This window comes from Fusarium oxysporum, chromosome I, assembly GCF_013085055.1.
Source record: "Fusarium oxysporum Fo47 chromosome I, complete sequence".
NCBI classification, from domain to species: Eukaryota; Fungi; Ascomycota; class Sordariomycetes; order Hypocreales; family Nectriaceae; genus Fusarium; species Fusarium oxysporum.
In genome coordinates, this window is record NC_072840.1 from 3610110 (window position 1) to 3634364 (window position 24255).

General features: G+C 51.6%; 1 protein-coding gene across 1 annotated transcript; it reads left to right on the forward strand.

Moving 5' to 3' along the window:
- Nucleotides 1–211: 211 nt before the first annotated feature.
- On the forward strand, nucleotides 212–23981 carry FOBCDRAFT_246942 (uncharacterized protein; the record flags this gene model as incomplete). The annotated part of the gene is made up of 120 exons (XM_059610790.1): nucleotides 212–586; nucleotides 657–2010; nucleotides 2121–2138; nucleotides 2336–2380; nucleotides 2661–2691; nucleotides 3129–3216; nucleotides 3274–3289; nucleotides 3323–3431; nucleotides 3465–3524; nucleotides 3561–3792; nucleotides 3823–3940; nucleotides 3974–3998; nucleotides 4032–4076; nucleotides 4107–4142; nucleotides 4179–4338; nucleotides 4378–4477; nucleotides 4529–4597; nucleotides 4637–4691; nucleotides 4728–4782; nucleotides 4822–4894; nucleotides 4934–4947; nucleotides 5011–5065; nucleotides 5099–5366; nucleotides 5403–5674; nucleotides 5708–5939; nucleotides 5976–6258; nucleotides 6295–6366; nucleotides 6397–9364; nucleotides 9518–10922; nucleotides 10953–11200; nucleotides 11237–11332; nucleotides 11366–11422; nucleotides 11456–11485; nucleotides 11519–11576; nucleotides 11613–11805; nucleotides 11848–11866; nucleotides 11903–12118; nucleotides 12152–12192; nucleotides 12229–12430; nucleotides 12470–12545; nucleotides 12576–12710; nucleotides 12765–12793; nucleotides 12833–12940; nucleotides 12971–13016; nucleotides 13050–13120; nucleotides 13184–13264; nucleotides 13322–13381; nucleotides 13412–13573; nucleotides 13604–13707; nucleotides 13771–13794; nucleotides 13861–14032; nucleotides 14087–14162; nucleotides 14199–14326; nucleotides 14357–14621; nucleotides 14658–14686; nucleotides 14729–14848; nucleotides 14885–14998; nucleotides 15053–15152; nucleotides 15186–15206; nucleotides 15258–15389; nucleotides 15420–15439; nucleotides 15485–15547; nucleotides 15590–15619; nucleotides 15668–15673; nucleotides 15710–15769; nucleotides 15809–15985; nucleotides 16034–16042; nucleotides 16088–16117; nucleotides 16151–16246; nucleotides 16286–16377; nucleotides 16438–16540; nucleotides 16577–16763; nucleotides 16803–16872; nucleotides 16948–17089; nucleotides 17129–17336; nucleotides 17376–17420; nucleotides 17457–17481; nucleotides 17533–17647; nucleotides 17690–17743; nucleotides 17801–17962; nucleotides 18002–18007; nucleotides 18044–18130; nucleotides 18176–18214; nucleotides 18254–18269; nucleotides 18312–18370; nucleotides 18410–18488; nucleotides 18546–18682; nucleotides 18734–18823; nucleotides 18860–18872; nucleotides 18909–18991; nucleotides 19034–19108; nucleotides 19142–19180; nucleotides 19214–19249; nucleotides 19283–19428; nucleotides 19462–19492; nucleotides 19532–19670; nucleotides 19713–19810; nucleotides 19841–20014; nucleotides 20054–20189; nucleotides 20268–20342; nucleotides 20379–20408; nucleotides 20484–20490; nucleotides 20611–20670; nucleotides 20710–20735; nucleotides 20781–20813; nucleotides 20844–20871; nucleotides 20902–21122; nucleotides 21165–21238; nucleotides 21272–21307; nucleotides 21347–21409; nucleotides 21455–21557; nucleotides 21597–21676; nucleotides 21728–21757; nucleotides 21797–21955; nucleotides 21986–22043; nucleotides 22134–22179; nucleotides 22231–22241; nucleotides 22284–22408; nucleotides 22439–22456; nucleotides 22512–23981. Exons 1-120 carry the CDS (start codon nucleotides 312–314, stop codon nucleotides 23979–23981), a joined length of 17676 nt encoding a protein of 5891 aa, XP_059466595.1. The 5' UTR covers nucleotides 212–311.
- Between the last annotated feature and the right edge of the window lie 274 nt (nucleotides 23982–24255).

The window sequence follows — 24255 nt, forward strand, 5'->3', positions numbered from 1 at the left end:
GTCGGTCGGAGTTTTTGTTGCATCGATGATGCCGTTGGAACGGTGCAATGTTGATGACCGACTCGGACCATGTGGTGCGTCCGTTTATATCTCTGACGATTCGAGTATCTCATAGAGCCTTGGATGTCTAGGCCTCCCCACTACACTGAAGATAGACGAATCGCTTATAAGACCATTCCCTGTCGCTGTACCCCTTGAGACGCGCAACTGTCGCCATTGCATGTGTTTTCCTACGTTCAACCTAAGGTTCATAATCTGGCCTTTTGAAATTTCTCTCTTTCTCTCTGCATTTTTATCTAAACTCGAATATCATGGGACTACCATGGGAGCGTATCACAGCCACTGCTGCTATAGGTACCTTATCGCTCGCATGGGCACAGAACAATTGGGCAAGACTACAGCTCTTGGGACACTTTACAGAGCTTTGGATTGCGAGTCTCGCTATCTGGGGCGTCTGGACAGTATGGATATATCCTTTATTTGTGTCTCCCCTGAGGCATCTTCCTGGGCCTTCCGGGAACCATTGGTTCATGGGTCAGGCAAAGAAAATTATGGCCGAACCCTCAGGTGTTCCAATGCGAGAATGGTTCGTGGGCGTATTTCTTGTGTCGAATTCGAGATGATAGAAAACCCACTAATCCGCAAATTGCGTTTAGGGCTTCTACGATTCCCAACGATGGCCTACTCTGCTATCGCGGGTTCTTCAATCAAGAGAGAGTGATGGTCTGCTCACCGAAAGCCTTGGCTGAGGTACTTAGTACCAACAGTTATGCTTTCCCGAAGCCCTCTCATTTTCGATGGTCCATTGGTCGCATTCTTGGAATTGGCATCTTACTTGCGGAGGGGGAGGAGCACAAGATGCAGCGCCGCAGCTTGACACCTGCATTCGCCTTTCGCCACATAAAGAATTTATACCCGGTCTTCTGGAGCAAGGCTAGGGAAGTGACACGCACCATGATGGCAGAGTTCGGTGGGAAGGAAGAGGTCCATGTCGAAATATCTAGTTGGGCATCACGAGCCACACTCGATATTATTGGTCTCGCTGGGATGGGTCGGGACTTTGGCGCCATTCAAGACCCTCAAAACACTCTCGCTCAAACATACAAGCAGATATTCAAGCCTTCACGCCAGGCTCAGGTCCTCGCTTTTATTGGTATGATTATTCCCATGCAATTCATCACCAAGCTACCTTTCCGTCGAAACGAGGATATTGCTAAGGCAGCCACCGATATCCGGGCAGTCTGTCGAGATCTCATCCGTGAGAAGAAGGCAAAAATTGCCAATAAGGAGCAAGCCGATGTTGACATACTATCGGTCGCTCTTGAAAGCGGTGGTTTCACTGACGAAAACTTGGTTGACCAGCTCATGACATTCCTCGCTGCAGGGCATGAGACAACAGCATCAGCGATGACCTGGGCAATATATATGCTCTCGAAACATTCCGATATTCAGAGCAGGCTGCGGGACGAAGTACGCGAACATCTTCCGTCTGTGGATTCGGACGTCGATATCACCAGTCTCGACATAGACCGCATGCCATACTTGAATGCAGTGTGCAGCGAGGTTCTGCGATATTATGCCCCTGTTCCATTAACAATGCGCGATGCCGCCTACGATACCACCATTCTCGGCCATTCAATCCCCCGCGGCACACGCGTTGTCATTGTACCGTGGGCTACTCATTTTGATACTGAGCTCTGGGGCCAGGATGCGGGTCAATTCAAGCCAGAGCGGTGGCTCCCATCGGGTGGAGAGAGTGGTTCCGCTGACCGCAAAGCAGCGAGTGGTGGAGCGAGCAGTAACTACGCGTTCCTGACTTTCTTGCATGGCCCACGGAGTTGCATTGGATCCAGTTTCGCAAAAGCAGAGTTCGCATGTTTGCTAGCGGCATGGATTGGTCGCTTTGAGTTCACCCTTGCGAACCCTGAGGAGATGGATGAGAAGAAAGTGGAAATTCGGGGCGGTATAACGGCCCGGCCCGCGAAAGGTATGCATGTCAATATCAAAACAGTGAGCGGCTACTGATATAATACGGGTCTATTTGTTTGGCGATTATGGGTCAGAAATTCAGTGTGCAGTACAAAGCTTGATTTACATTTACACGATATTATGTTACATAGGCGATATTGCGTGAGATGGTGTGTGCAAGTCGGAAGATTCGCGAGGTGGGTGTGTGGATGCAATTATCGAGCCGTTCATTCACGTTGGAGCTTGTCTTAGCTAACGGGTAATAATGGAACGGCTCGCCGGTACACTATTCCACGAACATTCCTAACAATTCTTATCAGTTCTGCCCAGCTTATGAGAAATGAGACCCTGCTCATACATACCTTAGGCATTCTTATCCAATGAGGTAGAGTTGCAATACGAGGCCGGCACTGTGAGACAATCGACAAAAGAGATTCTCACTTTTCGATACTGTACAGGGTAGGCTCCACCTCGTAGCCTGTAAGAACCGACACCGTCTGCATGTGTGACTGCATATGACTGCCAGCTGGCAATGGATCTTCGATGTGGATATTACGACGGCGCTAGCCAATGTGTGGCGGCCTGAATGAGGTATTCAGACTGTCGTAGCACTTTAATTAAAGCCAAACGCCCACGATATCAGGCCAAGCTTGACAAACCTAGAAGTTGTCTCTTACAACGTGCCCATTTAGATCTACGGTAACACTCGCCTAACCATCAAGTGTATGTACAAGTCAAGATTTGAGAATTAGCGCCCAGGCCTCCTTCCATAGCAAATGGCTCATCGCCCAGCCCAGAAGGCCAGATCAAATCTAAGACCCGCAACGATCCCCATTCTATTTCAGCTTGACCAACGACGTGCGACCCCAGCCACCGCCTGTTTTGCGGGCCGCGGCGGACGGGCCCCATGAAAGCTGGCAACGAGCTCCCGAAAACAAAACACCATCAAAACATCACACTCAAGAACCCCCTCGACGAATTCCGCAACGCTGGTAGACCGTAAACCGGCGCAATGCAGCGAGACAATCGCTCTCGGGACCCCGAGGGCTCTCGCCGCCGGTGGTACGAGTCTCGCGACCGCGATCCGAGAGATCAGGGAGATTCGCGTCAGCAATCATCGCTGTCATCACAACAACAATCACAATATCCCCAACAAACAGTCCCGCAAATGTATCAACAACACTCTCAGCAACGAGCATATGACCCTCAACGTTATGAACAGTCCCCAATGTATCAACAGTCACCGCAGTATCCGCAATTTCCACCACCTCCCCAGCATTATCAACAATCGCAACGCTACTCCAGCGCGCCGCCTCAGTCGGTGCCGGGATATAATAACCCTTATCAACCGCAGCATAATTCACATCGACCACAGACACCTTCAAGTGTTTTCTCGTCCTCAAGTGACACATCGACATCACTATTAGATATCTCGCGATACAAGGACACGAAACAGTTTGGTGGTGTTTTTGGCACATTTTTCAAGGCGCCTTCAGACCGTGTCAAACAGCGTCTCCACAGAAAGAAGAAGCAGAAGCGCCGCGTGCTTTACTTTGGTAACTCATCATCATCTTCTGTGAACTCTGACCTAGCCTACGGACAGGGATACGTCCGGCAGCCAAAAAGCCGTACCCTGAGCCCCCGAAGTCAAAGCCGTGCCTCTGGTCAAGGCTATGCCTTCTCTCCAGGTCATGGTCCGAGTCAAGAACATCGGCGGCGCAGCTCGGGGGGGTCTGATCGCGCATCGCGACCGACGCCTCGGAAGAAGACCGCTGATGAAGAGATAATGGCCCTTGGCCAGCAACTCTCTGACTTAGCGCGGCGGTCCAAGGAAGACGAGCAACGCCTATCCAGCCGAGGATCAGGCAAGGGCAAGGCGGCTGCTCTGGGACTTGCAGCCGGCGCAGCTATGGCATCTGGTTATGGCCGGCAGAAACACGGCTCACGGGGATTGGGTAGCTCAAAGCAGCGCGTCGACACTTCGGATGATGACTCAGACTGGGAGGATGCCTCTGATGATGAGTCCTCTAGTAGTGATGACGCTGGCTCAGCTGCCGACTCAGAGCTTGCATATGGCATCGTCGGCGAATCTATCAAGCCCGCAGCCAGTGCTGCAGCGGCTGCAGGAACTGCAGTAGCCACAACCGCTATGGCTGGCTCCAGAAGGCCCTCAGGTCAAAGCCCAGCGTTTGACTCTCGGCGATATGGAGACCGGGGTTCTATCGTTGACCCTCGCCTCTTTGGCCCCTACAACTCTCTTCGAGGCTCAATTAATACTCCATGTGGCTTCCAGGATGAAGAACAGGCTGCCGCATACCGTCGTGATTCTGCTAGCCTAGAAACTGGTGGACCAATTCAGATGCGAGAGGTGTATCCCGTTCCCATCTCTGATCCCAACCGATTTGACAGAGGCCAATTCCCAATGTCTGACAGGCGCCAGGATTCGTCGACTCGACCCGCGCCGGTTCCCCTGCAACAGCCGGTTCCCAAGCAGGCGGTTTCATCGAAAGTTTATAACGCCGAAAAACTTGATGACATAAACCGCAGGGAATCTCGGCAGCGCAAATCCGAACAGCCCGATGAAAAGGGCTGGGCAGGAGTTGCGACGGCTGGTCTCGCAGCAGCAGCGGTCGGTACGGCTATGGCATCTTCAGCATCCTCGCGAAAGGATAATCGCGAGAATCGTGATGGGAGGAAGCATGACCGTGATGATCGAGACCACCGTGAGCAAAAGCGCATCGACCTAGAGCGCCAGAAAGCCCTAGAAGCAGAGGAGCAAAAACTCAAAGAGCTCGAGCACCAAAAAGCCCAAGAGTTAGAACGGCAAAAAGCCCAAGATCCGGAACGTCAGAGGCTCGACTGGGAACGACGCCTGGCCCACCACACCCAGCGACAGGAAACATTGGAGGACGAGCGTGAACGAAATGTGAAATGGGAGCGTGACTACCGTGGATCGGATCCCGAGCCTATCTTTCCCAAGTATAATGACGAGCGAAAATCTTCACGACGACATGATGATCATGACGATACCCCTACGGATAGAACGGAGAAGAAGAATGTTGATGTTGTAGATGTGTCTCAAAGGGATCAGGGCGAAGTTGAAGCATTCCGTATTGAATCGGGACCGGAGTTCAAAGTGTTACGTGAACCTGTTGTCCAAGCTGACAATAACGAGCGTGATGCGACTCAAGATGGCCGTGACCTTCCTCTACCTGTCGGTGCTGGTCATCGCGCTCTAAGCGACTCAACTCAATCTGCACATGAGACCATCGATCCCTTCCAGTACCAAGTTGCGGACGATGCGTTCACAGTGTCTCAAAGAACCACACCTGGGCGCCCCCTTACACCTAATGTTGTCACCATTGAGCGCGAGCCTAATTTCGACGACTCGCCGCCAAGTTCTTCAGCAGCCGACGCTCGGTTAAGCCGACGAGACTCGTTTGAGATTGAGCGTATGGTTGACGAGTACCGTCGGGAGACTCACGATCCATCACAACGTCGCGATACTCAAGCTGGTCATGAGTTCGAAGAGGACGAGCGAAAGGCCAAATCTATTCTTGATGAGGCCAAACATGCTACAATTCCTGTTGCAGCTGCCGCAATAGCATCCGCCGTTGCAGTCGAACATGAGCACTCTCAAGAGCATGGACACCGTCGCTACCCGAATAATAGATCTCAAGATAGCTCAAGAGGTCGCAAGGATACTGTGCAGGAGGAAGCTGACAGGTTCTATCGTGAGGCCTGCATCGCTCGAAAAATTGCTTCTGACGAACTACGATCTCGAAGTGCATCTCCTGAGCGATCTGTCGTCGACAAGTGGCAAGAAGATAAGAATGATCCATTCACGATTGTCACACCACCGATCATGGAAGACAAGCACCCGGATAATAACATGTTTGATGGACCAGATGCAGATGTGAAGATTGATAACAAGATATACCCCCGGGAAGAACGCCATTTCCGAAACCTGGGTGACAATTCTTCTGCTCTTGTCTTGAGGTCAAGAGAGCCTTCGCGAGAGCGTCCTGTCCTCAATCTGATATATCCTACTCCTGCCACGAGTCGCCAACACACGCCAGCTCCTCAAGCACAAGGTGCAAGACAGGCGGTTGATGAAGTACCCACGCCTGACGATGTCAGCATTGGACCTAAGGGTGAGATCATCTCTGCTAGCGAACCCGTGTCTGTTGCCAAATCTGTCAGCTGGGGCGAGAACGAGACGAAGAGCTTTGAAGTAGACACACCAGAGAACCGAAGCGATTCCGACAATTACTTTCCTACTGATAAATCGTCCGACAAGCCTAGGCCGAAGCTAAACAAGGCCAGTCGCTGGGGTATTCTTGCCGCGGCACTGGCTGGTAGCAGCGCCGAGCCACACAACGAACCTGAGTTTGTAGTGTCATCCAAAAACTCAAATATCCCCAGAAGCTTTCCGGAAGAAGCAAGCAGGGACATCTCTGTTCATAGGGTTGAAGACGTTTCCGGTGACGATACGATGCACGAACCTCCAATTCCTGGGCCTAAACCTCCAAGCCCACATCCTCAACAGATGCCTGGCGGCTTTGCAGATGACTTTGAGTTTGCTGCTACCCTTGCTGCGGGCCTGAAGGATACTGGCTTCAACCCCGACATTGTCATTGATGACCCCTCATACAGTCGGCGTGACTCTCCTCCAGGTGTCCAAGAGGCAAACGGTGACTCTCATGGCAGCACAAATGGCAATTCCTGGTACAAGCGACCTTACGCCGAGGTCATTCCCGAGCCTAGAAATGACAACATTCCAAAACTTCTTCCCGAGCAAGGGTTTGTTCTCGGAGAAGTTGAGACCCCTCAGGAAACGCCCTCTATTCGCCACGAAGGCGAACGCGACATCAAGCCCGACTCGCCAAAGCCTGAAGACGTGCCACTTCCTCAAGACAGTTCTGACACTACAAAGTTGAGCAAGCGAGAACAGCGCAAGCGAGACAAGTCTAACGTTGTCGTTGTTCAAGATGATGGAAAGATTGAGAACACCAAAGCGGAGCCGTCACCTTCAAGGGAGGTCGGCGAAGAGGTATGGGAAGATACCACTCGCAAGAGAGGGAAGAAGGATCGCAAGGGCCGCGATTCCGATGACATGAGCCCGAGAACCTCTTCTACCGATCACTACGCAAGCGACGCACCAGTCAGAGACACCAGATCTGATCATGATCTTGAATCGAAGAATACCCTTGCAGAATACGATCGCAGCCAGAGCTTCAACACCGCGGATATCGCCAAGGTGGCTGTGCCAGCCCTCGCTTTGGGTGCGCTTGCCGCTTCAAGTTCAAGAAACACACCCTCTCGCGACGTTCGCTCTGAAGACGAGCAAGACGTTCCCAGGAAGTCGCACAGGCATTGGAATGACGACGATTACTACTATGACGACAGGTCTCACGTCTCCGCCCCTGTGAAGCCTTCGCACCATCGCCATTCATCTCGAGACATATCCTCCCGAGACGTTCGATCAGACGATGAGCGAGAAGATCACAGGCATTCAAGCAAGCATAGGATGGACCGCGATCCTCGCGACGATGCCAGATACCGAGGTTCTTCTACACTGGACCCCACTGATCGACGGTCTGCAAGACGAGGAGCATCTCGAGATCGTTCAAGAGATCGTTCAAGAGATCGTTCAAGAGATCATAGGTCCAGAGACAGGTCACGGGATAGAACAAGAGATCGATCCCGAGATCGATCTCATCACAGAAGGTCTGATGATGATGAGCGGCCAAAAAGATCGAAGCGTCACTCATACGGCAATGACTCACCAACCCGGTCATTAGCAGCCTCCGAAATCTCTGTTGGTAGTTCAAGCAGCAAGAGAAGCAAGAGGTCGAAACGAAGGAGTGGAGCCGAAGAAGATGTCGACGACAACAGAGAGAGCCCATCGGATCGAAGACGTGACTTCTTCGACGACCGAGATGTTAGCTCTGTCGTATCTGAGTCACGTGGAGATGACCGTCGGCGCGAGAGCGGACATAGACGCAAGTCTTCGCGTTACGATGATGACGACGTGAAATCAGTTGCATCCATGCCTGGCTCATCTCGCAGGGACAAGGAGTACAAAGAACGCAGAACCCCTGAGAAGCGACCAAGCAGTAGTGTTCTTTCTAGCCTCTTCAAATCGCGTAAGGATAAGAAGGATTCTTTTTTAGATAATGCCGGCACCCTTGGCGCGGGTGTCGGCTTAGCGAGTGCAGCGGCCATTGTTGCGTCTGATGCTGCTCGTTCCAACGCCGCTGATACCTCATCAGATCACGAGAATTCTGTCTCTCGTGATGGCCGGCCTCGTGCGCGCAGCTTCGAACTGGTTGACCCCGAAGTCGTGCCCCGTGTTATCAAACCAGCCATTGACCCTCAATATGGTGATCTCCTTCCGCTACCTCCCAGCGAACCAACTAGCCCTTCTTCTGGTCCGGAGGAACTACCCCCTCTTCCCGACAGCAGGCCTGACACACCCCCAGAGGAGCGTATTATTCGACGAGATTCGCGTACTCATCAGCGACGCCGTAGCGTTTTTGACACGCCCACAAAATCACCCAGTCGAACTGCTGTTCCTATCGCCCTTCGTTTGGGTCATAGGTCAAACCCCGCCTCTCCTGTTAGCTTCAAGGCGTCCCCTGCTAGTTCCCCTATAACGTCTCATTCGGATGCTGTGGTCATGTCAAGGCGAGCAGCTCGACCAACATCCTGGGACAACAGTCGAGAAATCATGCCTTTGTATCTTCTTGAACACTCACGACACCAACAACCAACTACTGGCTCAGTGCTACCTGCGCTCCCACCTAGTGAACCTAGCGAGACTTCTGCAAGGAACTCACCCGAATCCGAGTTCCTCAAGCATAATGACGATTATTTCGGCTCTGAACTTGACTTTACCGGGCTTGATCTTCGTGTTGATACCGAATTATCGGAGCAGCATCCTAAGGACTCTGTCGCAGGATCTCAGGAAACAACGCCTCGCGCGGAGTTCATGCCCATGCTCCCAGGCCCTCTCCCCTCTGACGCTGCCGGAGAGCATGAGAAGGAACCGACAACTTCTCTCCCGATACCTGCGGAAGCCATCAGCAAGGACATGGAAACTGACGTCTCTGCTGCACCGTTGCCCTTTGACGCTTCTGCTGTGGCTGCTCCTGTGGCCTTGGCTTCTCATGCTTTTTTGGAAGGCCAGCAACGAACTCACTCACCCGCAGACAAAACGGATGACCTTACATCTGCTGATGAGCATTTCTCGGACGCTCTCGAGGGTCACTCAGAGCAGATGTCACCAGGAGAAGTTGTTTTCAAGTCTGTCACTGAGCCTGTTGCTGAGTCCACTGCTGAGCCTGCCACCGAGCCTGCCACCGAGCCTGCCACTGAGTCCACTGCTGAGCCTGTCGCTGAGCTTGCCACTGAGCCCGTTGCTGAGCCCGTTGCTGAGCCCGTTGCTGAGCCCGTTGCTGAGCCCGTTGCTGAGCCCGTTGCTGAGCCCGTTGCTGAGCCCGTTGCTGAGCCCGTTGCTGAGCCCGTTGCTGAGCCTGTTGTTGAGTCTTCCACTGAGCCCGCTGTTGAGCCCGCTGTTGAGCCTGTCACCGAGCCTGTCACCGAGCCTGTCACCGAGCCTGTCACCGAGCCTGTCACCGAGCCTGCCACCGAGCCTGCCACCGAGCCTGCCACTGAGCCCGCTGTTGAGCCTGTCACCGAAGCCACGAGTGAGACCGCACCTAATTCTTCTACAATTTCTGCAGAGGTTACCACATTCAAGCAATCCGTAACTCCCGAAGAAGATGAAGCTGTTGGTGCTACTGACGAAGTCCTCGAGCCTATTCTTGCAGACTTTTTGGTAGAGGATAGCACCCGAGGACTCGCAGTTGGGTCCGCAGTTGAGGATGTCACAGCACTGTCCCCAGAACTTCCGTCACAGGCAGTTGAGGAAGCAGGCCCTGAGATAGTTGAGCCTTCCAATGTCCAGAACACCAAAACTGCTATCGACACTACTTATGAAAATCCCGAATTCACCAGCGCGCCGGACAGCATATTTGTCACAGATCCCATTATTGAAGCAGTTTCAGTAAGCGATTCCACGACGAAGTCCACCGCCCAGCCTATGGACGAAAAGCGAACTACCGATACTGCTCGCGACATCAACACCGGGGTGACCAACCCTATTACCGAGCCTCAATCCGTACCAGCTATTGTTGCCCATACTGAGCCTGCCACTGAAGACTCGCAAACACCGTTCGTAAAGCCTGAGGACACCGTTGCCCAGCGTGCAGAAAATGAGATTACCACCGAAGAGTGGTCAACCATGAACGCAAAGGATAGGAAAAACATGAAGAAGAAGCTTAAGAAGAAGGGACTTGAACCGATCATTCAAGACTCATTCAACATTCTAGTCCCCACTGCTAGCAAGGATGACCATGCCGTCCCAGGCGACGAGGCTGCCGCAGTGAATGAAGCATCTGAAACAAAGCCGGCTATGGTTGAACTCGAGCCCACTCACGAATCTACACCTCAACCCTCTCAGGATCCTTCTACCGACCCATTCGCCACCGAAGCCGTGAAACCCCAAGAGCCTGAGGCTTCGCATGAGGAACAGCATACGATCGCACAGTCTGAAGAGGCCCAGGAAGTCGTTGAGCAAAACAAACCAGTTGATTCGAACTTATTGGCGGACCGGGAAGCGGAGGAGCCACCAAGAGGGCTAGACAACGCCATCGAATCTGTGGTACCACTAATAGAGCCTGAACCCGTAATCGAATCTTCTGTCAATGCTCAAACTACCACGGAATCGACCTCCATCACTGCTTCGCCTATTGCAGAAACGGCCCTTGAAGAGCAACTGGTGTCTCCATCCAAGAGTAAGAAGAAAAAGAAGAAGAGCAAGATGCAGCAGCCATCCGAAGAGGAAGCAACTTCTGTAGAGCCAACAGTCACCGAGGTTGAAGGCGCAGGTCCAGCTGAAATTTCTAAAGCTGAAAAAGATGCGTTTGATGCTTGGACGGAGCCAGTCGCGCCCACTGAACCCTCTGCTGAATCATCTGAAACAGTTGCTCATGGTGACTCAGGTTCTATGGTGGAACCACTCTCAGAGTTCCCTGTTGAGCCTGTCGATGCAGATGCATTCGATGCCTGGGCCCAACTAGATACCATGGCTGAAAGCGTAGATGCTCTAGAGAAGACACTGGATAAATCTACGAAAACTTCTGACCCGGCTTCCGAAACTCCGATTGTATCAACACAGGGTGACAGCGCCGCTACGCCCAAGTCGAAGAAGAAGAAAAAGAAGAAGAAGGGCGCCAGAGCCGATGATGAGCCAGTGGTGGAGAAACAAGACATGCCTCAAATAGGGGAACCTCTTCAAGTTGAGGACACTGGAGACAATGAAGCGATTAAGGATACCAACAAAAGCTTGATAGAAGAGCCGCCCGTTCTGGTAGCTGAGCCTGCCGATGTTACTCAAGACGATGAGGCTCCGGACTCACAGCCTGTTTTGTTATCCAAAAATAATGATCAAGTTCTTGATCGTGAAAAGGCTTCTCCAGTTGAGGCTCCCGAGCCTGACGATCCTGAGTCCAAAGATGATGTCGACTATCATCCGACCGCTCGTGATTCCCACACTTCCGCCAAAGATGCACGAAAAGACAGACAAAGCCAAGGATACTTCCCATCTGCTCTTCGTGCACTCCCCGCCACGGCTGGAATTTCCGCTTTCAAGAGGATGTGGGGATTCCGGGACCAAGCGCAGACACAAAATAAATCGGGCGAACCTGAACCTGATGCTCAGACCCAGCCTGATGCAGTAAGTGCTGATAAGTCAGCGGCAACAGACACTAGGTCTGATATTATTACACCGAAACTCGATCGTGACGCTCCCAGGGATAAAGAGACTACTAGCGTAAGCGCTGAAAACCCAGAAGTTGCCGACATCGAGCCAGACATTCCCGCTGCTGAGACCGCTCCCGATACGCATGCCAACAAAGCGGCTCACACCACATTAGAAGCCCAGATTTCTGAACCACTCTTCTCTCAAGGAGATGCGCCGGCAGACGAATCTCAAGGAACTTCTTTTGGACTGGAACCTTCTCAAGTTGACGAATCAGTCAAAGCCACAGGGGATGCTAACCGCGACATTCTTGCTGAGGATGAAGTGACTACCACCATGGACAGACAGCTCACCGAGACAGCCCCGATCTCGGTTGTTGAGGAGGAATCCGCCGAAAGGTTAAAAGATAATGGCATAAGTCATCCGGCAACAAGCGTGGTGGAGGCAACAGGGGCTACTGAAGTCAAGTCCGACGAAATCAAACAAGAAGACTCCTCGACAATAACTACGGCTGATGATAAGTCCCCGGCACATGAATCCACTGAGGCTACGTACAAGGACTCAACAATAGCAGCTCAGGCTGATCTTGGCCAGCTTGTCAAAGAAGAGCCTATTAATCCAGTTGAGGATGAGGATGTGAGACTTGTTGAAGCAGGCTCAGAATTGAGCACAAAGCTTGTCGAAGCCAGCACTGAAGAAGTGCCCAAAGAAGATGCCAGCAAGACAACTGGAGGAGAGAGTGCGAAGTCCAGTGTGGAAGCAACTGGCGAAAATAACGAAGCCGACGCAACGGGATTGAAGAAGAAGGCCAAGAAGAACAAGAAGAAAAAGAAGAACCAACCTAGCCAGGATGAGGCTCCCGAGGAGGAGACCAAAGATACCACTACGCACGTTGAAATCAGCCAGGACGTATCAGGTGCCGAAACAGCAGTAGTGCCTGGCAGAAATAATCTTGACATTCTGCTGCCAGATCCCATGGTTGAATCTTCTGACTCTATTGTTGAAAATGCTCTCCTCGACCAGAAGCCTGATGACGAGTCGACACATGGCGTACTAGACGAACCAGAAGCCAAGGACCAACCACCGTCTGATGATAGGCCAGTTGAGAACGAACCTCAAGAGCAGTCACCGTTGGATACTGCTTCAGTGGGACCGCAAACCAGTGAACGGTTGCAGACTGATGATCAGGTGTCTGAGCATGGGCATAAGGAACGGCTGCCGAGTGACGCTGAGCCGACTGAACCTGAAATCAAAGAACGATCACAGATTGATGACCACTCGGCGGAGCATCACGTTCCGGATCAATCTGGGATCGGAAAAGAGCCAGTAAAGCCTAAGGCCGAAGAATTGGCGCACATCAATGACGAACCATCTAAATCTGAGCTGAAGGAACAGCTTCAAGCCGATGGCCAGCCATCTCAGCCTGGAGCTGAAGAACAGCCCCAAATGGGTGATGAACCGTCCGAGGCTGTGTCTAAGGAACGCTCGCAGACCGATCTCCTAATGGGGCCCGATACCGAAGAACAGGCACCCACATTTGGCAACTCAACTGTCCCTGATATCAGGGATGAATCACAAACAGCAGACGTGTCAGCTGGGCCTGAAATAAGAGGCGAGGCACAGAGCGAAAAGCCAGTGAACGAACATTCACTAGATGAGCTACCACCGGCCGCAGATGATGTTTCCCCTCAACTTGCTCTTGATGAAGCCCTGCCTCCAGAGAGACCAGATGCTCATCCTCTGGAGGTGGAAGCCGCCGAGGAAGAACCCTCACTCGCAGTTGGGAGCTTTGAGGCAGAGAGCGAGAAGGCAGAGATCGAAGCTCTCCTGGAGAAGAGAGAGAGGAGGAAAGGGCGTCTTTTGAAGAAGGATCAAATACGTCTTGCTGCCCTTGAAGAGAGTGCCGCTCGAAGGTTAGCGGCACCAGTTGTCCCTGAAGTCGAAGAGCAAGTTTCTGAGAAACCGATGGACCTCAGCAATACTGAAGGACCCGCCCAGGAGTCTGAAACAATCGACACATCAAAGAAGGCCGAGGGCACTCTAGAGAATGACAAACGTCACCCAAGTGAGGAAGTGCCTACCGCCAGGCCTCCGGATGTCAGTGAAGTCCGCGCCAATGAAGTTTCGACTGAAAGTGAGACTCAAGATGTTGGACAACCGACCGAGACCACCGAGGCGGCAATGTCCCTGCCGGTTGTAGAAGGGACCGAGGAAAACATTGATGCTATTGACACGGTTGTGACTGCCGAGCCTCAAGATGCTATAGAAGCTCCTGAAGGCGAAACTTCAGAGCTGGCGAGCAGCAAGAAGTCAAAGAAAAAGAAGAAGAAGAAATCGGTATCTCTTGTTGAGAACGAGGAAGTTCAAGGTGCAGCAACACAGAACAGCGAACCGCCTGTTATAGTATCCGAGCCCGTGCGCCTCGATGAGTCTACAGCCAGCGTCAACGAAGTACCGGTTGCGGAACCAGTTGCCAAGGAGGCGTCAATTGAAGTGCCACCAAAGGATGCCGAACAGCCTGACATCCCTGCTGTGAGCCATCCCTTGGAGCCTGCAAACGAGAGAACGGCCATTGAAAGCCACCCTGAAGCAAATTCGGCTGCTATTGTGGAAGAGGCCGAGCCAGAGACCTTATCCGATAAGAAGAGCAAGAAAAAGAAGAAGAAGAAGAAGAATGCCTCTTCTGACGAGCCAGAGAAGCAGCCTGAAGCCGAACCCACACTCCAAGAACCTCCTGAGTCAACTTCTGAAGATTTGATCTCTGATACAGCCAAGAACTCTGCCTTGCAAGAAGCAAAGTCCGACGTTGCCCAGACTGCAGAGTCAAGTGGCATTGAACCTACAGAAACGCCTGTCCATCAAGATGAGCTGTCGCCTCCCATGGAGTCGAAAGTGATAAACACTGTCGAGACTACCCCATTAGATGATGAGCAGACACAGCCAGCTGATGCCAAGACCACCGTAGAAACCCCTTCTGTCCAGGAACCAACACCAGCCACCGACAGGCCTGATATTGTAGCACTCGATGAACCTCCCTCCGAAAATCCTCCCAAAGTCGAGGAACCCGATTCACCGGCGAAACTATCAAAGAAGGACAAGAAGAAGAAGAAGAAGGCCGAAAAGAAGAAGGCTGCTCTTGAAGAAACCCAGGAAACTGAAACTGAGCCTGGCCTTGCTGCCTCTTCTCAGGATGCTGACGTTTCGGTCGATACTGGAATCAATGCCCCAGCCGAAAATCCTCAAGCCGCGCACGATGAGACCCCTAAGCAGACCGATGAAAACGAGACACCTGACACAGCGGTTCCTTTGGAGGATAAAATAACTCCTCCAGCCGATCATATCAATGTACCAGATACCGGTAATTCCGGAGAGCTTCCAAGCGAAGAACCAGCTGGTCCTGAAGACGAGCGGGGTGGGTTTAGCCTCAGTCAATCCCAGACCGACCAAAAGAAGAAGGCTAAAGACAACGATTTTGAAATCCTGCAGGACCCCGAGACCAACCGTCCAACGGAGCCGGAGACGATTCCGGATCCGGAAAAGCAGGACGTCGCCGCCGCCGCCGTGGATAAGGCCCAGAGCCAAGGATCTACAGAGGGTACAAAACGGAAGGAGGACACGAGCATAGCTGGCGATCTTGAAGCCTCTGTCGGGTCCGGGACGAAGCTGGAGCCGGAATCGGAACCGGGACAGGAACTAGAAGACAATAAGGAATTTGCAGGCTTGTCAAAAAAACAGATCAAGAAGTTGAAGAAAGTCAAGGCTCTGGCTGCCTTGGACTCCTCATCCAAACCACAGACGCCCAAGGAAACCGGAGCCTCTGAAGAGGTACCATCGGAACCATCGGCTGAAACTGGATTGGAATCTGAACCAAAGCCCCAGGTTCAATCTGAACCTGTTGCCCAAAGCTCTACCGAGGCAGATCCAGAGCCTGACTTTAAGAATGAGAAAGAAGGACTCCCGGAGATTGAGGAGATTGTACCTATAATTGAGCCCGTCATTGAAGCTGAATCTGAGTCCAAAAATGAGACTCAATCTCTGGACAACACCAATATTCACTCTCCGACTGGACAAGCTATTGCCAAGCCTGAAGCTGATGCCGGCATTCAGGGATCACACCTTGAGTCTAAGCAACAGACAGCCCCTGGACAGGATATCATTGTTCCTGCGCCGGAGGTTGATACTGAGGATCAAGTCGCTAATTTTGGTAAAGGCCCAATTACTAATAGTGGAATTGAGCAGAAGAGCGTGGTGGAAATTGATGCTTCATTAGAATCTTGGGCTCTACCAAGACAGACACTCAAAGAACATGTTGAAACGATTGAGGTCTGTGGCTCAAAATTTGAGGCGGGAAAAGAGGCCGATGTCGCAGCCAAGCCAAATCTCACGGAAGAGCTCATTCAAGATCCCTCGCTCTCTTTCGAAATAAAGAATGATACGACAGACAGCACACATGTCAGCCTATCTGAGGAAGCTGCTGCTTCGGTGCTCGAGTCTTCTTTGTTAAATGAGAATATATCGACAGGCGCACCTCTCGGATCTGCGGATGAAATTGCCCCTGGACAAGCGACTTATGATAATATTGAGTCTATTCCGCAGCTTTCTGGAGCTTCTGCAAACCCCTATTCAGAGCTCGACTCCGTCAGTGGAAACACTGATGTTCTACATGGTCTCAAAGAAGGCAAACCAGATCATAACCGGGAACTCAGTGTCACAAACACAGCTGCTTCTGATACCGTTGCCTATGATGTCTTCACCTCCCCACCACAGCAGATTGCAACGAAGGCAGTTGAACAACCCCCCCTGGGCATAGAGTCTTTCGAGGACCACCCTTCACCGCCAGACACCACTGAACAGGCGTCAGATATTCCCGCCCAGCCCAAGTTGCCGAATTCAACCTCTCAACAGGCTCATGAACAGTCGCATACTCCACCGATCCCGCTCATCGTTCAAAAGGTTACCGATGCTTCCAGTCCAGAGAGAGCACCTACAGCTACTTCTTTCTTTTTAGAGAATTCAGCAGACCCTGACCACGGCATGACTGAGGCCTTTGAAAGTTTGTCTCCAGCAGAGAAAAAGAAGTTGAAGAAAAAGAAAAAGAATAAGAACAAGCAGGAGGCTCTCAATGAAAATGTCGACCAGGTGGAGGAGCCAAGCAAACCCGCTGACGTCGACATCGCTCCAAACCTCGCAGTCGTTCATGAATTGATGACACCTGCAAATCCTCCAGCAAACTCCGTAATTACTGCTGCATCCACGTCTGACCCAAGGGCAGGCTTGGGAGCCTCTGATTCCCCTGTATCTGCCGCAGAATCCAAATCAATGATCCCTCTTCAGATTGCTGTCGACATAGAAAATGAGGAACAAGATCAGTTTACGAAGGAGAGGACAACAAAACCCTCTTCCGAATCTCAACATGAAGAATCTTCTTCTGCACCATCTCATGAGCTTGCTATTTCTCATCGCAAACTCAAATCATTGGATGGTGTAGGCGTCCAAGATTCCGAACCAGTCAATGAGGCCGATGAGAACCAAGTGGCCGAGGGTCTCGCGACGGCGAATCCACGGTCTCGACAAATACCAGGGTCGATTTCGCCTGATTCTCCAAACCAGCTGATGGACACTACAGGTGATGAACATCCTCATTCCTCAGGCCCTCGGCAAGCTGAGAATGAGTTTACCGCCGAGGAGTGGGCAGCCATTCCTTCTAAGGACAGGAAGAAGATGAAAAAGAAGTTAAGAAAGATGGGTCTCGACCCAATCATTCAGCCTTCTTTTGAACCGACTCACTCAATTGGCAAACCTCTGCCCGAACTTGTGTCCGAAACTAGCCCTCCTATATCTCAAATCGAATCAGTTAGTGACAATAGTGGTGGACAACTTGCGCAAGATCTGGAGGCGCCAAGGACATCTACTAGTAAAGACAATGTTGGGAAGAAAACGACCTTCGAGGTTCGCAATGATGGCATCCACAAGGGCTTTCTCGCAGACGCAGCACCTGCACCTGAGACACGATCAATCCGCGAGACTGAGCTTGATCAACAAAAGCCGCTGGATGGTGATACTGGACCTTCTCCGATGCAACAAACCAAGAGGGAACCGAGCAGCGACACAAAGACGGACGACGAAGTTCAGGCTTTGACCGAGACACAAATCATAGCAGAGACACCCGTGTTTTCTGGAAAGGATCAACACGCGTCTAATATGCAGGAAGACGTTCATGGCTCTCTGCTGACTGAGAATGCAAACAAGCAGGAGCCGGGAAGCGACGGCGTGCCAATTCCATCAACTATCGCGTCAAAATGGGAATCACCGCCGCAGAGCAAGCCGAATCAAGAAGTGAAAACAGAGCAGCTCACTAGCCAAACACCTCCAGATTTGGAGCACTCGTCCCAAGATATTCCAGAGATCGATGCGGGTCTTGTCAGCGCTAGATGTGCCGTAGAGACGCTGTCACAACAGGAAACACGTGAAGCCAGTGATGAAGTGGCACCAGTTCTAGCATCTGACTTTTTGCCAGAGGAGACCAAGGAAACCAGGGAACACGATGAGCCTGCCCTTGTTCCAGCAGAGAGTTTCGTCTACAGCGATGAGCCAGCCAATTCTACTAGGGCTGAGACGGACCACGAAGCTTGCCTTCTATCTGCTGAGCTTGTTCAAAAGCATCAAATTGACGGCAGGTCCTGGGACAAGTATAGTGCGGTTACATTCGCTCCATCAACAGATCACTCCCCAACCATGATCGACCATCCAGCACCTGACGTTCCACAAGAACCCCCCAAACAAGCGATGAGCTTTGATTTGGCTGAACTTAGTAACGCTGATAACTCAGTTGAGGTTTCCAGGTCCCATCTGGACACAGAAGGAAGCTCTGGCCTACGAGTCGTTTCTGTCAAAGAGTCTGATGAATCTATGCACATAGGCACACTCACAACCTTGAAGGATCTGGAGTTCGAGTCAACAGAACCTCGGCACGATGCCACAACGCGATCAGCGACAGATATCCCTGATTCAAGAAACAACACCTTAGATGTTTCTCCATTTGATGCACAAGCTGAGCTGTTCCAGGAAGATCTTGTCGGTATCAGGCCAGGCGATGAGAATGCCATACTCCCAGAGAAGGAAGAACAGAAGAAGCAGCCGAAGCCGAATTCAAACACTGCTCCTCTCGTACTAAGCGATGTCAACAAAAACTGTGCAGTCTTGGACGATGCCCAAACACAACAGGAAATTCAAAACCAGCCAACGCCTGCTGATGCAATGTTGAACGATCCTCATGAAACCCAGCCAGGAACCGGACTTCCAACCACTGACCAGGTTGGAATTGATAACAGAGCAGCACCAGCCAAGTCGGGCGATGCCTTCCCGGAGCCAGAACCACCATACGGGGTAAAGCCTATGACAGCCGCAACTGAGATCGAGAGTAGCTGTCACCCCGCTGTGCCTGACGAATCAAATGTACCATCAAACCAAGTTGAGGAAGCTGCTCAGATGGAAGACTCAACGACACCGCATTTCCAGAATGACAAGAACATAAAGACGGGCTACGCTTCTGAGACGTTAACCACAGAAGAGAAAGCTTCCCCAGAGCTAGCAAGCCGGACGCGCACCGAGTTCCCCCGAGCTTCTAACAGCAAGTCGACTCTGGATGATTCAAAACTTGATGATAGGGCCCAAGAAGTTATGCCAAACCTCTCACTTGTGCCCGAGGCCCCGGGGACCGATCAGGCACCGCATCAGGCCACAGAAGGAAAGCAACACCTTGAAAACAAGTACAGGGACGACCCTGTTGTTGATTTAACTGTCGCCGAGAAGGAAGAAGCGGATGTCCTCCTTCAAGATTTTGGTACTGGAAACCCCACTGTCAAAACTGCACAAAGTCCCCCAACATCGACAGGCGAATCATCTGCTTTTAGCAAAGGCGGGCCGTCGCTGGCGCAGGTTGAGGCAAATGCATCTGTTGGGCCCTCGCCAAGACAGCTCTCTGAACCTTCACCTGCTGCCGCAGAAGATCCGCTCGTAAAGTTGGCCCAAAAGAAAAAGAAGCAGAAGCAAACGGATCATGGATCTATCGAAGCAGCAAGAGAAAGGAATCAAGGAATGCTATCTAATCAAGTTGTTTCTGGCGATCCTGTCAATAACTACCTTCTCTCAGAACCGAATGCCCCAGTTTCCAAAGAGCTTGCGACAACGGAAGTGTTAGATGATTTACGGCCAATACTGGTCAAGACGGAACCTGGGAAAAAAGAAGAAACAGACAAGCCGCCACAGGACGGTGACCTAATCCATGCCAAGCCTTTTCAGCCCGAATTGGTAATCGAAAGTCAGCCAGATACAGCCGTTCAAGTTGCATCAGGTCCTGGAACAAGTGATATCGCTCCTGCTCCGACAAAAGATGGTCACATAGCCCCAGAATCCCCTGTGACAACTCCCACCCTGCGACATATCCCCGCAACTACACTTGTACATGATACAGTGGACGAGGATACGGAGATGACGCCAGCTTCCACGAGTCATTCCATTGCGGCTTGGTCGGAGGAGATAAAATCGAGTGGAGATGCACGCTCTAGAGGCATGACCTCTGAAGAGAGAAGCAGTCACTCCAATGGGCCATCAAGTTTGACTGCGACAGCGACAGAGCTGCGTGACATCAAATCTATTGACAAGTTGTCGAAGAAACAAATGAAGAAAGCCCGGAAGTTAGGCTTGGAAGCGAGATCCTCTGGACCATCAGTCTCATCGGAACATGCATCTGCCATTGATCGAGATGCTCAGTTTTCACTTGCAAATGAGGCAACACAGCTGAAAGAGACTGACAGATCATCATTACAACAAAACTTCGATGCAAAAGAGGGAAAGAGGACCCTAAGAGAATCCGAGTTGACTTCCATATTTCCGAAAGGATCTCCTGATGCGAGCCCACAAGCCGTAAAAGAACCTACGGGTCAGCCTCCAGAGGCTACAGCCGCCACCTCGGACGTTTCGAAAGATGAACCAGACCTGCATAAATCCAGCAAGCCCAGTACATCGACATTTGCTGGAATGATTGCAGCCACTGCCGCAACGTTCAGCTCTGCCATGTTCGGGGACTGGGCAGAAGGCGACAAGAGTAAAGGCGCAAGACAAGAAGAAAAGAAACCCAAAAGCAGGGATGAGACAGTGGAAGAAAGGAACAAGGAACCGCAAAATGATGTGGAAGCAGCAACAAAAGGCTCAAATGACACCAAATTAACTGCGAAAGATATTGACAAAAGGACACAGGGAGAAACCCCGACGCACCAAGACGTCCAGGATGCGAGGAGGAAGAAACCAGAAAAAAACTTCGCTAGTGGTAGTGCTGACCACAAGGAAAGGCATCGTGACATTGTTACAGATGCTAAAGACAAAAGCGAACTGGCAGAGAGAAAACCAAAAGCTTCAAGAAAGACAAACAATGTCACATCGTCTGTTCATGAGATGTTGTTCGATGCGCCAGGAAAGAGTAGGCGCTCGGAGAGCTACGAGGGAACATCGGAAGTTCGTGGCACATCTGAAGGTCCTTCAACAAACCCGAAGAAAGAGCGCAAATCAACTTCGCGGCAGTTATATGCAGAAACGTCAGACACGATGGAAAGTCCGGTGCTTGGCAAAGGAGAGTTGGAGCTGTTGAGAAGCTCCCCCCAGCCTCTTCTTCGTCGTGGATCTGACGTTGAGGAGCCTAAAAGCGGTCTGTTACGAGAGGACAGCAAGACATTTACACCACAGGTGGGATCGGAATCGGACATTAGTGATCTACGACGATCACCAAGCAGACTCTTGGAGCCAGTCCCAGAGGTTCCCGAGGCCGAAGTTGAGCCAGCCAAGGATGCATTCTCAACACCAAAAGCCAAACGCGACAGCGCTCCTGTTGGTGAAGCATTGAGCTTCCAGAGACGAAGTAGACGCTTGAGTGAAGAGGCACATCGTGACAGCGGATTTGGAGGGGAGGTATCAACTCTAAGGCGAAGCAAACCTGCTAGTCAAGAGGCTTCACGCGACAGTGGAGCGCATACCGAAGACTGGGCTGAAAGGGAAAGTCAGATACAGCCAGTTGCAGACCGCGCGGTCTTGCAAACTCCCGATCCACCGAGCGAGCGAAGACTTCGTCGATCTCCGCGAGGCACACCGGTGTTGCGAGAGCCTGCAGTACCTGGACCAACACCGGAGCCAGAAAAGAAGAAACAATATGGGGCTCTAACTCCAGCTGGCACGGCAGTCGCCGCCGTTGCAGCGGGTGCGGGCTTAGCGGCAGCCCTACGAGGACCTGAGCCTTCAACACCAATTCCAATTCCGACTACGAATTCCAACCCGATTTCATCATCAGTTTCTGGTCAGAGAAGCGCTTCAGACAATGCCACTCCTTCTCGCCGGTCAACACCTCGTCTCGAGGGTTCCGGACGTCGAACTGTCTCTAACACCAGCCTCTCTCGGCGTCGGACCCCGGAGCCGCTTAAGTTGAGGCCTGATAGCCCAGGCATCAACCGCTCGTCAGGCACCCCCACACCACCGCTCCGCCGTGTTGACAAGCGAATGAGCAGTGATTTGCGGGCTCTACGTCAACAAAACACCACCGCCGCCGCACCCATCAGTTCCACGCCTGTCGCAAATGAGGGTCGCGCCCGTGCCAAGGACATGGCCGACGTCTATGTAAGTCTATCACCAATTTTTATCCTAATGTAATATGGCACTAACAATAACAAAGGATGGCTTCGGTGAGGGTCGCATCGGCTCACCCCGGTCACCAACCCGGCCACACAGCATGCGCCGCCGACAAAGCATGCAGGTTCTCGAACTCGAGAATAAGGTCGAGCAGCTAATGGCCGAGAACCGAATGCTCACAGAAGCCCGTGCTATGGCTGAGACGAGCCTTAGTCAACGAGCTGCCAGCAGTTTAGCCGATCGCGATGTTGAAATCGACAATCTCAAGCGGTCATTACAATTTCTTCAGAACGAAGTCTCTAGACTTACAGAAGTTAACGACGGTCTTGCAAGCGCCAACGCCGAGCTTGCAAGCAAAGACAATGGCCGTGTAACTGATCTTGAGAGTCGCAATGCCGCTGTCGCGCGTGAGCTAGAAGAAGCTCGACGCGAGAAAGGCAACACTGAACAGTCTCTTGAAGCAAAGGACGCAGAAATTGCCGAGCTTCGCGCCAAACTTGATTCTGCCAAAGAGAAAATTCGTGACCTTCAGCGCCAGATTTTAGAAGCCAAGGCTGGCGACGACCATTTTCTCAACATCCGCGATGAGGATCATTTCGACCATCGTTGCCAGCAACTTTGTTCCCATGTTCAGCAATGGGTGCTTCGGTTCTCCAAATTCTCTGATATGCGCGCCTGCCGCTTAACAAGCGAGATAAATGATGAGAAGACAATTGATCGACTCGACAACGCCGTACTTGATGGATCCGACGTCGACGTTTATCTCCGGGACCGTGTGAAGAGACGCGATATCTTCATGTCCATGACCATGAACATGGTTTGGGAATTTGTCTTTACTCGCTATCTTTTTGGCATGGATAGAGAGCAGAGACAGAAGCTTAAGTCACTGGAGAAGCTGCTGACCGAAGTCGGCCCTATCGAAGCGGTACGCCAATGGCGCGCCGTTACCTTGACTTTACTGGCGAAACGCGAAAGTTTCAAGCGTCAACGTGATCTGGATACAGAGGCTGTTGTTCAGGCCATCTTCCAAACACTGTGTAAGATCCTCCCACCACCGTCGAACTTGGAAGATCAAATTCAATCTCAGCTACGACGTGTCATGAGAGAGGCCGTTGGTCTCTCGATCGAGATGCGGACGCAAAAAGCTGAATATATGATGCTGCCGCCTTTGCGCCCTGAATACGACGCGGACGGTGAACTTACCGCGACAGTTCAATTCAACGCATCAATGATGAACGAACGAAGCGGCAGCATTACAACCTCAAATGAAGACCTTGAGGCACAAGGTGCCATTGTTCGGGTTGTGCTTTTCCCACTTGTCGTCAAAAAGGGAGATGATAATGGTAAGGGCGACGAAGAGATAGTGGTATGCCCTGCACAGGTTCTTGTGCCCCGCTCCAAGGGTCTGTTCGGTGGCGCAAGTGATGGTGGGAGCACTTCCATCGGCGCTCGGAGTCATATTAGTCTTGTGACTGAGACAATGGGTCAAACTGAGGTAGATTATGTAGATTAAGGGATACAGGATATGGGAAGATACCACTTGGGAAAAGGATATAGGCGGTGTTTTGGGCTTTGGAATTCTGGGGACAAACGCATTACTAGCGAGGATTTCCTTTGTTTGTTTCTGGTCTGGGCATGAAAGGGGAAAGGGTCTCACGTTCTCAGTTTTATGTTTTATGTTTTGCTTTTCCTATCTCCTTTTCACGTCATGCGTGGGTTGATCAAGGGCGGTTCAATCTTCTTCGATTTCACACGTCTTATGATATTTTCTTGCTTTTGTTGTGCTA